This window comes from Numida meleagris, chromosome 17, assembly GCF_002078875.1.
Source record: "Numida meleagris isolate 19003 breed g44 Domestic line chromosome 17, NumMel1.0, whole genome shotgun sequence".
NCBI classification, from domain to species: Eukaryota; Metazoa; Chordata; class Aves; order Galliformes; family Numididae; genus Numida; species Numida meleagris.
The window spans coordinates 2,969,051-2,982,052 of record NC_034425.1 but is presented as its reverse complement, the minus strand read 5'-3'; the positions used below and the strand labels follow the sequence as shown (position 1 = coordinate 2,982,052).

The 13,002-nt window shown below is 42.0% G+C and overlaps 1 protein-coding gene across 1 annotated transcript in view; it reads right to left on the bottom strand.

The window, feature by feature from the left end:
• Positions 1-13,002, bottom strand: part of OGFOD3 (2-oxoglutarate and iron dependent oxygenase domain containing 3) — a 36,974-nt gene that overhangs the window by 3,053 nt on the left and 20,919 nt on the right. Inside the window, exon 8 of the mRNA XM_021414564.1 lies at positions 12,375-12,498. Coding sequence (XP_021270239.1) covers positions 12,375-12,498 — 124 coding nt within the window. The remainder of the gene's footprint in view (positions 1-12,374; positions 12,499-13,002) is intronic.

Genomic DNA, 13,002 nt, shown 5'->3' with positions numbered 1-13,002 from the left:
ATATACAAATTAATTTTCCTTAGAGGGAGTCACTCCGTCAATACATAGGCTTGGAAATTGTTTTATAGATGCAAATGCTTACCCCCGTGCTTCATCCTGTCTAAGCTTTGACCACCACAGCGCCCTGCCCTGGGGCAATCCAGGCCTTAGGTTGCTTCAGGGTGGATCCAATAGCTTTGATAATTCCAGTGAGCACCCCACTGAACAACACGGCAGAATGGTCACTCCACGCTTCCACGCTATGTAATTATTTTGAGAACATAACAGTTTAATGTTGAACAAGTGAACTGAGAACTGAAGCAACTCTGTAGGACTGCTCAAATTTCCACAACACAGTAATACCAGTATGCATTGCTGTTTTATCCCAGTAGCATATGTTTTTCCTTCCCGTGCATTTTTTCCACTGTTCAGTTTAGACTAAAGTTTGTTAAAAGCGTATCTAGGGGAATTCACACTGACAATCTGACTCTGCCTGGGACCATCCACCACCAGGCCAACCAAAACACTTCAATGCCTAGGTAAAATCCGCACAATTACAAGACAAACTATTCCAACTCTGGTACAATCTACACTGCAGAAAATGGGCACCAGCTACACAGCTGATGTTCTCTGCTAACTAAAGATCCTGAAGCTTCTTTGCTTGCATACTCTTCAGCAGCACACAGGAAATTTGAACAAAACCAGGCTGGCCTCATGGAGCTCAAGTAGCCTCTGTGTCCCTGCACATCCAGCTGCAGTTTGTATTTATTCTCTCATAGGAAGCAGTCCTAACTGCCAGGCAGAGCTATGAACTCATTTATCATACTCTTCTCTGCCACTGGCTGCACATCAATAATGGGTAAAGCTATAAATATATGTAAAAAGTAAATTCATTTGTACATGTAGCTCATACACACCTTGGTGACCTGCTCTACTGGATGGAAGACCCTAAACAAAAGCAATGCTCTCCTATCGTGCAGGTGTTACAATGAACAGAACTACTCTCTTGAGGATTTAATACAAAGTCCCTTTATCCTGAAAACGTGGGGTGTTTCTCTGTTTACTTTCTTAAATCTCATTTGAGTACCATTCAACTACGTCATGATTCGTCCCTCACCTACTCACCCAAAGCTTTGCCTTACACTGACTCTCAAGCTTTTTTGATTGATCTCTTATTAGAAATAGCAGTAATTCAGAATTAGACAAGTTTCGGTGTATTGTTTAAACCAGTTAAAATGGATTCTTTGGCTACACAGAACATGTTTTAATTTTCTTCTTTAATAAATATATGTCTTCAGATATACGGTATTTTATAGTTTCTCGTGCATCTGGTCCCATACCTGCCTGCTAGGGTCTCCGTGTCACCAAACAAGTTTGCAGGCTGTTTCTGAAGATACTTTTTCCTCAACTGGGAAAAATCTCTTTTAAAATCATTTCCGTCACAAAATTTTTATATGAAAGCACAGTCTCTCCACAGTACCCATTCTTCACAGTATAACTGTTCAAAGCAAAGAACATGAATTCTCATCACATCTGATAAAACTTTTAAGGGATATAGGGTAGCATCATTATCCAGGACATGTGGGGAGAGATGCAAGATAAAGTCATGCTGTTCTGTAATGGCACACCTCTAATGATTGGCCTTTCAAGCACACTGAGACTAGACACTTCATGATCTTGCTTCAACACACAGCATCTGGAAAACATTTAAATCACTAGAAGAAAGCAACTGGGTGAGAACTACGCAAGCTGCCTAGAGAAGTGTGTCCTAGACACGTTGTCCTTGTTCTAGCAATTTTTGATCAATTTGGAGTTTGAGGTTTTAAATCCCAAATTTTGTATTAACAAACAAAAAAAGCATCACATGCTGACACAAGTCATGTGGCTGTGCTAGGATTTCTGTCACTGTGAGAGGAAGGCATGCCCAAGGCAGTTCCACTAAGCTCTCCACACTATCAAAAAGTGACAGAGTGAATGCTGAGCTTCATAAGAGATCAGCATCGTGTTACAGATGTTAAAGAAAGGTTATGCAACGATGCACTGCAAAGCAAAGAAGTGCATATACACTCCATTTCCCGATTAAACATTTTGGAGTGACAAAAACTCAGGATAAACCACATAACAATCAAATCCTCCTTCCTTTGTCCTTTTCTTTCCTTATTTGAGAAAAGGAAAGACAACAGATTTTTATTTTTATTTTTATTTCCTCTCTCCTCCTGACCTGGCTGTGAAGATCTCCTTCCACCATGTTTTTGAGCTCCAGTAACAGAACCTTGACTATTACTTCCTGCCAGAGAAAGTTTGGTTTGATTTATGAATGCTTGCTGTTCAACTGTAAGCTTTCCTGAGATCACAAGCTACTACTCAATGCAGCTTTATAGCATGGTGTTTTCTAACTAACAAAGAGAAACAAAGTTATCCCTGGTTCCTAAGGGATGAACTTCTGGGGAGTGAAAAAAAAACAGGAGAGGGAGCACCTCTCCTCTTAAGGTCTGTGCTTCTAAGCTCTCGGAGACACCAGTCTCTGAGCCAGGTCCTGAAAGATGAAGATTGGAAGGGAAGTACTCAGCCCAAGTGAGGCCCCACCTCGAGTACTGTGTCCAGTTTTGGGCCCCTCACTGCAAGAAAGACATTGAGGCCCTGGAGCGTGTTCAGAGGAGGGCGACGAAGCTGGGGAGGGGTCTGGAGCACAGGCCTTATGAGGAGCAGCTGAGGAAAGTGAGATTGTTCAGTCTGGAGAAGAGGAGGCTCAGGGGAGACCTCATTGCTCTCTATAACTCCTGAAGGGAGGTTGTAGTGAGCTGGGGGCCAGCCTCTTCTCTCTTGTAACTAGTGACAGGACGAGGGGGAATGGCCTCAAGTTGTGCCAGGGGAGATTTAGGCTGGACATTAGGAAATACTACTTTTCTGAAAGAGTGGTCAGGCGCTGGAACGGGCTGCCCAGGGAGGTGGTTGAGTCACCATCCCTGGAGGTGTTCAAGAAACGTTTAGATATAGCATTGGGAGACATGGTTTAGTGGGGTTATTGGTGGTAGGTGGATGGTTGGACTAGGTGATCTTGTAGGTCTTTTCCAACCTAGCTAATTCTATGATTCTATGATTCTATGAAGTGTCCTTGGGTTAGAAGCAATACCAAGAGCGATAACAGGTTTGTGTTTTTGTTTTTGCCTCTGAGATAAATCAAATCTGAGAAGCATTTCATCCTGAACATAAACATTTGACTCATGTTTTCCCCAGTCACTGCAAGATGCCAAAAACTCCACTGCCTGTTTAGCTTCACACTTTAACCAGCACCTCAGCCTCAGGAAGAGTTTAGATCCACAAGATTGAAGAAGTGCTGCGGGCTGCCCCCCACCTCCACTCTGTCTCCTCACCTCCACTTGCAGTTCCAGAGGAACTGAATCAGACAAGGCATACCACAGCAATTAGGGCAGCACATCCGAGTATTTAGTGCTTATAGCACTTGGACATACAGCTCCTGTATTAGATAAAAATACTGACATTTTGAAGACCCTTCCATCAATGGCCTTTTTCTTTTTTTCTGTCCACAAACACTCCTTTACAGCTGCTCCCAAATGGCTTCAGGATTCCCATCAGGTTGCGCAGTGGTTCCAGAGTGAGCTGTACTCCAGCCTAGCTCCATGAAAGAGCAGAACTTTCTTACTGCAATATGGGAGTACTCAACACTGCCCTCCACAAATGCACTCGTTCTCACTTTTCTTAGTATAACAGCAAAAAAAAAAAAAAAAAACCAAAGAAAAAAGATTCATGGTAGTCTGAATACATACAGGAGCATGTTTCTAAATAATTAGCTTGCCCACAGCCTGCAAATCTGTATAGGAACAGAAGGAATCAATTGGGCCTTGCCTTTGATCTAAGAATGCCTGTATCTCCAACCTGTATTTTCATCCCTTCCAGTTTTCCTAGAAAGTGTGTTTTCACAATGGAGTTTGTTACAACAAAAGCTTAGCTGATGAGCTTCTGTTCCTGGCAGACTGGATAAGGTGTTATTGTGGTGCAGCTGCTCCCCCTCCCAGCTCACAGACTCTGCTCCAGCTCTGCTTCTGTCCTGGTTTCAGCCACAGCTGCTTTGTGGTTCCTTAAAAACGTGGTCCTCAATTATCCACAGAAGCTTGTAAAAATTTGAGAAAGTAACCAAAAGGTGAGTTGTACCAGGGTTAAAAGAAAACCCACATGCAAACTCATTTAAATAACTAGCTTCTCACACTGGTCCAAGACAAGGAATTGCTAACAAGCTCAGCAAGACAGCATCCATCAAAACTGAGCCCTGGTATTCTGTGTCACTGACACAAGTCGAGCTCTCAAACACCATCAGGCTGAGCAAGGCATACGATGTGAAAAAGTGGAAAGGGAGAAAGGCCTTAATTGCATCAGAGGTAGCCCCTTGCTCTCCTGCGTTTTTTGAGAACCAATTTTTTCACTGATCCACAGGAATCATTATATATAAAGACATATAAGCACCAGCCACAAGATCTACAGCTATGAGCTGCCTATGACTCTAATTTTGATAAAGTAACGCTATTCATGAAAAACACTTAATCAGCAGCAAAAACCAAGGCATATCTCACTATGCAGCAATGATGCCCCATTTAGTTAGGCATTCAGCCATATCTCACAGTATTCCCATAAGAATTGGTCTCTGGAGATGTTATCTTTGCTGAATCTCAACATTCAATTGCATTTTTGTAAGCAAACTGCCTACAGTTTTCTACCTAGCCTCAGTGCTGGGAGGCAATATAGACTGGAAGAATATACAAAAGAAAAATTTCATTGACAACTATGCCCTGGACTTGCAGTGCAGCTCTGACCAAAATCATTTCTCATTTGTTTCTTTGTCCCTAAAATGAAGATAATATGACATATACTAACTAGGTTACCGTGCAAATTAATTAGTAAACACCAGTACAGTATTTTGCAGTTAGCACGTTGCTGCTTAACAAGTATTATATCTTCTGTTGCCTGTATCTATTCTGGCAAGAGAACAAATAGAAAGGTATGTAAGGCTCAATTATAACACGATATAGAGAATAAAAGGACTTTACCAACCACAGAAATCTCAAGATATCACAATGCTCAGAAGAAAAAAAACACACATACTACAACATTATTACCCTTCTCATCACAGATTCACTGCATATAGAATTTAGATTCACTACTTAATTTTGGTTAGAAGAGACCTTGGGAGGACATCTTACCCATCTCCTTTCTAAAATCAGGGCTAACTTCTAAATTATGTCCAAGTTGCATCAGGCTGCTCAGGGTTGTACCATCAGCACATGCAAGTACAGCATTAATAGTAAACATTAATAGATCAGCACACATTTAGATAGGAAACTTCCTGAGCACGTGTCTCAGATACACACATTTTGCGTCTCCTGTGATCAGTTCTCAATCAGGAAGCTGTGACTAGATGATCTCCAGAAATCCCTTCTGACTTCAGTTACCCTGATTTTACATGGAATAGGCCATTCACATTGATATCAGCGTTGGCCATCACTTTCTGAAATTCCCTGTTTGCAACAAGCCCACATTGCTACTGGGTTCCGACCCCTTCAAGCTCCCACCTTTCACATGACTCCACAGCTTTTGCTTTCTTGGCAGCATCCTTTTGGCCCTTTTAGTTTAACTCACTGCCAAACTTCCTTGTAAATTCCTTGGCTCACACAAATATCAAGCAGAAGCTGCAAATCACGTGTTACAATTGCCTTGACCAACACTCACTCATGCAAGCAAGTAGGGGAGTGCCTAACTGAGCCCTAACCATCCTCCTTTGGCCGGCAAGAACCAGGGCTGGACACCAGGGGAGGACAGGGGGAGGGGAATGCAAGAGGTCTCACCTCCAGGCATCATCCTGAGCAGCAGGCAGGGTCACTGGAGGGACTGAGCTGCTGCTCAGAAGGAAACGGAGCAACTCCTCTGTCAGATTAACAGGAAGCAGGAAGAGTTTATTTGGCACTACGGATCTGCTCAGCATCTTTCATCCCATGCACTGACAGCTTTGACTGTCTGCTTGGCATTTACCAGCTCTAAATGTTACGGGCGAAAGAAAACAGTGTTTCGTCTGCTGAATGACACCAAGACAGAAGCACTGCCTGGGAAACTGCACAAACAATCATGTTCTTAGGATTAATTGCTAATTCATTCTCATGTAAAGCCTTCCCCCTCCCCAAACACTGTATCACTAGGCAAGAAAACTGACACTTTCTGTAATCACACTATAAAAGTTATTGGCATTTGGCAGCGCTCTCTCTCCTGCATTAAAGGGGGAAGCCATTCTGAAGGCAGTGCCTTCGCTACCAGAAAGATGACAGAGCAGCTGGTGTGTGCATCCTACCTACCTGCACACGATCACACTGCTGATCTGGATTTCATCCCAGATATAAATCAAGTTTATATTGGCTGTTCTTGAAGCGAGACCTGAGTCTGCATGTTTTCCCAACCTTTATAGGAGAAGAGAGGGCACAAGCTCCTCAAAACAATCTCCCCACACACACAGGTGAAGGATGTGTCAAGCAAAGGCAATTATGGCCCAAAAATAAATCAAAGTGGGTACCTAATGAAATCTGGCTGCAAACTTTTCTCTATTTACTAAAAATATCTGGGAAATTACTTCCTGTTACGAATAAAATTAATGATTAACATGGCCAACACTAATAGCTCACTTGTTATTTGCTTAAGTATTATTAATACTTTTAAAAGTAATTGCTTCTACTTTAAATCGAAAATCAGCTGGACTGAAAACTTACAGATTACAGTTTTTAAAGAAAGTAAACGGACAACTTAATTATTTCCTACTAAAAAAAAAAATACACGTGCATTTTTAGATTTCAACAGAACCCCTGCCTGCCTCATTGCTACCAGCACAGTTGGTTGCTCAAAATAACAGGACTTTCTGCTCCATACATTATGGATAAGAGTGTGACAATCTAGTATTTAGAAATAAAAAGTGCAGAACTGCGCTTTCCCCTCATCTCCCCTGCAGAGTGCCACCCACGCCTTTTGGTCCCACTCCTTCTTCCTGCATATAAGAGAAAAGGGCATGGGAGACCTCTGCTGCCTCCCATGTTTTCCCTTCAGTACTCAGCCTCACCAACCCATGCTCCAGAAGTGCTCTGTTCTCCCATTTTGCAACTCCACAAAGTTGCAGAAGGTTTCCAAACTGGATTCCTATGAAAAGCTCTCACCAAGAGAAGCCCTCTAAGAATAACACGTTGCGATTTTGATCATGTGAAATACCCCTGGATCATCTATTTTCTTGTTCCTGACTTTGCTAAACACACCATGTGTGGCAGAGCTGAGGTCTAATCACAGATGCCAGATTTCCAGATTTTGGACTCCTGATAGAGGAGTATTTCATAACAGATTTAGCATATCACTAAAACATAAACACACGGGTAACTTCTGCTCATTTCAAGAAATGCCCTTCAAAAAAAAAAAGGAGCTCATGACAGTACCTGTGGTGTGCGACATAAAAATGCTCAAAGCTTAGGAACCAAGAATCGAAGCATCACTACTGACACAGCATAACACAGCTAAACCAAGGGTTTATTTTGTCTTTTGTTGTACTTCACCTATTACTTGACCCAAATTTCATAAAGTAACTGTTCAGTTTTCCTCTGCTCCCTCTTCATGCCTTCAGCTTCACTGTGTATTTGTTCAGCAGCATCAAATTGAGTTTCTAAAACATCAGCTTGCATCCACCTTACACAAAACCAGAGCCCGGTAGAAACGCAGAGAAGAATGAAAAGCAATAAGGTGCACACTCCATGTGCTCATTTATAACAAAGCATTACATACAGCCAATTCTCCCAACTGACAGTGCTCTGCAATGCTGCATAAAGCACTAACACAAGACATGTTTGGCTCTCCCTCATCTCACTAGCACTCCTCAGCCCTTTCAGTGGTCCAGCTACTTTAAAATGGCCATTGCAGCCCTCAGTAACAGATGCCCTCAAGTAGATATTGTAGTAGGTGTGAAGCAGCATGCGAAGTGCAGTTCTGAGCTGAACATCCCAGGTACTGTTGATTTATGGGTCCAATTAAAAGATGTATTTTTTTTTTTAAATGACATCAGAAACCTATCACCAAGCATGGCTGGAACACAAAAACTGAGTCTGGAAGTTAACCCTCCCTGGACAACAGAAGAGAAAGCAAAAGGAAACCTTCCAGGCTGTACATACAAATGAGGACGTGATCTACAGTGGTCACAGACATGGGCTGATGGCTGGACTAGACTATCTTAGTGCTCCTTCCAACCTTTATTACTCTATGAGGAGCTATGGAGCTCCTGTGTGTGCTGGTTACAATATACTTCTTTCACAATTACAACAGGTCCTCATTTTTCTACTCTCTCTGTAATCATCTTACCAGTTCAAGTGCAGTGCATGACTGGTAGAGCAAACCACTACGAACTGCCACCCCTCCTTCAACCTGCAAACCTTGCACAGCTGGTTATCCCTGCAGCTGCTAATGCCTGCACTGCCTCCCCCTCCCCAGGGCTGACAGCTCCTCACATGGTATTTTTGTTTTGGTTTTAAATTGTTTCTCAGCTTTCAGCTGGTAGCGATTTATCATCAAGATGTGACCCAGTTTTGCTGATTGAAAGGAAACTAAAGCTAGGAATGTCAGAAGATTATCTTCATCTATATTAAATCAGCATCATCCAGATTAAATGGGGAGAAAGAGCACCTACAATCAGTGAAAAATCAGGTATTCCATGACACAAACAGAATCACTAAATATACTAAATATAAGCTTTAAAGACAGCTTTCACACCTTGTGTTAACAACACTGCAGGACCTCTGAATCTGGAAGTATTGTGTTCTCTTGTGTCACTGTGCTCTGTCGTTGTGCAGCATTCCCACAGCATTTAACAGTGAATTGCTCCATGCTGCTTATTCTTTTTTTTTGAAGAGCACAGTAAAAAATGAATGACAAATTTGCACCACTTAGCTTGGAGTACTGCAATTATTCCTGTGATTATGGGATCTGACAATCATATGATATCTAACCACTGCAATACAGCTGCACTTACCTCAGTAAACGCACACACAGACAAACTGCACACTCCCATTCCTACACTGGGAGAACACCAGGTATGCACTCTAGGATGCCTGCTTCTCCTTACCCGAGCAGAAGAACTGATCAATCAGGCTTTGAGTGCATGGTTTTTTTCCATTCTAAGAATAATCTAATGTCACAAGTTCCCAAATAGGTCATACCTTCATCTCAAATGTTTCTGCACTTCCAGAAACACACACTTCTCTCTGACAACTCTGAAAATACGCTGAGCTTGATACTCACAAACGAAACAGGAAAGTCACATTTCACACTGTCCAATGGACATAATTCCCTTTGCGTCTCCAGTTATTTTCTTCCACGAGCTCACAAACAAAGAAGTGATTGTGACTTTTCCATCTGCTTTTATATAAAAAACAATTTTTTAAAAAAGCCAATGCACTGATTTTGGAAATACAATATGCAGGGGTGTTTAAAAGCAAAATACACGACTTCAGAACTGTTTCTTTATCCAAAAACACTTCTCCTTTCAAAACAACATTTTACTTGGAGCTGAGTATTCTCTTACTCTCGGTACAGTGAGTTTATTGCAGCAGACAGCGGTCCCAGCTGAAGTCAGAAGACACACACAGGCACACATGCACACTTCCTCGTGCCCTGACAGGCTGCAAAGCTGTGTCCTTAACCCATCAACTTCTGTTGATGGATTAGCCAAAGCCCGTACCTGTGAGTTAGCACGTGGTGGCTCGTCCGTGTCCATCTAAAGGAAAAAAAAATCCTCACGAGCCTTCTAATAAACTGCAATACTCTCCTAGAACTAGGTGATTTAGTGACTATTAAACAAACCAATATTACAGAACATGGTGCACACGACAGTCTTAAGATCATCCTCGCACATGTGAATATGTGCAAACAGGACTTGTGCACTTCTTACACAAGCCACAGACATGTTAAGTATTTTCAAACAAGGCTCCACAAGGAGGGAGTCCCAAAATGTAGGGTTTTTTTAATTGCATTTTTTGTATTTCCGATGACTGCTTCCCTGCTCTGCTGCATCCGTATAATGCCCTTCTGTTCTTTGCTGCAGAATCTGGCACTTTAATAAATTACTGCTTACAGAAAAAGGAATGTGCTCATTTTAGCACAGAACACCAGATTCCCAAAATGCAGACTAACTTTGGAACAAGAAAGGACAGATTTCAGAATGTAAATGGTATTACTATTATAGAGAAGGTAAACTGGCTGCCACGTTCTATTGATCACAACAGTCATCTCTAAAGAAGCCCAAATCATCCTTAGCAAGAAGCATAAAAGGTTACTGACACGTTGGTTAAAAAGCTGGAGTGGTAAGAAAAGCAAAGGATGAAAAGCATAAAACAAAAAAAAGAAAAGAAAATGAAAGAAAAAGGGAAAAAGAAAAAAAAAAACAAAACATGGAGAAAGAACATTCCGAACATGAAAAATAGATCAACTTGTACCAGCAACAGAAAACACCCTGGGGCCGTTCTCTAGTTCTCATTCTTTCACAAGCTGCATTTTTATCAGCAAGAGGAAAATGAAGCAAAATTGCCATCATGTTGTGCTTTACCTCTAAACCTTTTCTCTGTCTCTCACAAGACTTTGGTAATTCTTTAGATAGCACCACAGGCAGTGACGCTGTCATGGGAGCCCTGGCAACTGTGCTTACACAAAGGAGTGTGGAAGAGAGGTGTGCCTGGCCCTGAACCTCATTTTCTGCGCTGCACATGTAGCACATCTCAGCTCTCAAATGAGACTGTTCTCCCCAGGCTCAGCATTCTTTTATTTTAAACGGTGTGTTTAGCCAGTTGCATTTCACACATACTGGTAATACAAAAACCAGTGGAAGGGAACTTGCACAATCAGGTGCTGTTAAAAATCTCTCCACACCTCAGCCTCATCATCTGCTCCCCCTTCCTAGCCAGGAATGACAAAGAGCAAACACCTTGCAGCAGAGCTGGAAAACGAGGTGGATGGAGCTGAACGGATGCAATTTCACAGTTGCAGACTTTGAAATTAAGTCGGGGAACGCTGCATACAGCGATTGGACTGACTGCCCCAGTGCTGCGCGAGGAGACGGCAGCGCTCCCAGCCACTCAGCATTCAGTTCTAAAACCAACACATTCAGCTTAGAATTGTACCTGCAAATGACCCAGTTTAACTTGCTCCCTTTCAAAATACCAATGGCAGCATTTTGCAAATGGTAACACTTCCAGCTGAGCATTTATTTTCTACCAGAGATACCAAAATAATCAAACATGTAACTACTGATACCAAACCCAGAGACAATCTCGGAGGTTATCTAAGCCAGAGTCACAGCTGCTGAGTGGATCATTTTGTCTGTGTGTCCTATGGGTCATAAATAATTAAAAAAAAAAAACACACAAAAACCAGAAAAACCCACTGCAGACCCACATCCACTTATAGGCAGCCATGGTAAGATCTCCTTGGGTAACACCTGTCAGAAAACAATAACTGATGCTGTCTTTAAATGAGAAAGTCTCCCTTTTTTTCCCTCCTATAATTAAGACTGAACACAGTAGGAATAAAAAGCTGTCCTTGATTTTTTTTTTTTTCCTGCAAAAATGTGCCTGGCCTTGCATTATAAAGCAGTAAGGAACACTGCTGTAAGCTCCCTGCTCGCCTGCCAGACAGATGAGTCGAGACTGAGCATTTTCTTCCTACGCATATTGCCCAAAGTAATTCTAATTTCAAATAATCCACCTACTGGAAAAATGTTAAGCTATCCTGAAGGAAAGGCTTTTTTAGGTATAACTGACAGCCACCAGAACGCTCATTTTTATCACATCTATTGAAAACATGAATGGACTTATAATCAAGTTACCACGGCTCCTCATGGTACTGCACACCAGCAGCGCTGTGGTAATTCATCATCTTCACACCCAGACCATAGTAATTACAGAGCACCGGGCCCCACTTCGAACAGCAATGGAATTTCAGGCCACAAGATGCAAAATAAATTGCCTCATTGTGGATTTGCTGTAGTGTAAGGATGTTCACAGAGTTCTCTTTGCTCTCGATGCATTGTAACCCGCTAAGCTGCCACAGCTGGATTATAGTTCTAAATGTTACAGCTTTCAAGGAAGTCACTTTGTACAGATTTACTCCAGGTATTTCAAACTATTTCTTCTTAACATTTCTAACCTTTACTTTTTACCTAATCAATCTCAAAACACGCACACAAAAAAGAAGTAAACTGCATCCTTCCATCATTTCTGCTGACACAAAATGTGAAGTCCCACTGTACCAGCCAGCCCTGCCAGTTAACAATGGGCACAGCGCAGCCGGCCTCAATGCAGGCAAGCCAAGACTCTTACCTGCTTGGGGCTCTACTGTCTTGTTGGATCCCGCATCCATAAACACAAACCGACCACCACCAAAATCTTCAGCGTAGTCAGAGAGGTAGAGCAGAGAAGTATAGTCAAAAGAGCCGTAAGTCACCTAGGAGTGAGTCAGCATTATCGGTTATGTTTGTACGAACACTGTATAGATATAATAGACTGGTGTTTTACCTTTATTACTTCTAGCCACGGAGTTTCCATAACTAAAGAAATGCTCCTGTTGATCTCTGTCGTCCTACGTATAGAATCATAGAATCCTTAAGGCTGGAAAGACCACTAAGATCGTTCATCCAGCCATCAGCCCATCCCCACCACAATTATTGAACGGCCAGAAAAAAATGTGGTGTCAGAAGTTACGCCTGTTCATCACATCAAACATACAGAAAGGCTCAGATCTCTTTGTACTATTTCATGATAAAATTTCACCTTAACGCTGATGATGATGCCCAAAAACATAATCAATCCTTCATCCTGGCTCATCAGTTAGAGGTTCCTGGAACCCTCACCTTTTACTCTCCCTTTCATCAGCTATTGTTCAGGTGCTTCATGGTAACAGTCAGTCATTGACTTTCCAAATAAATACACATTTGTTGCATGGAAAGGA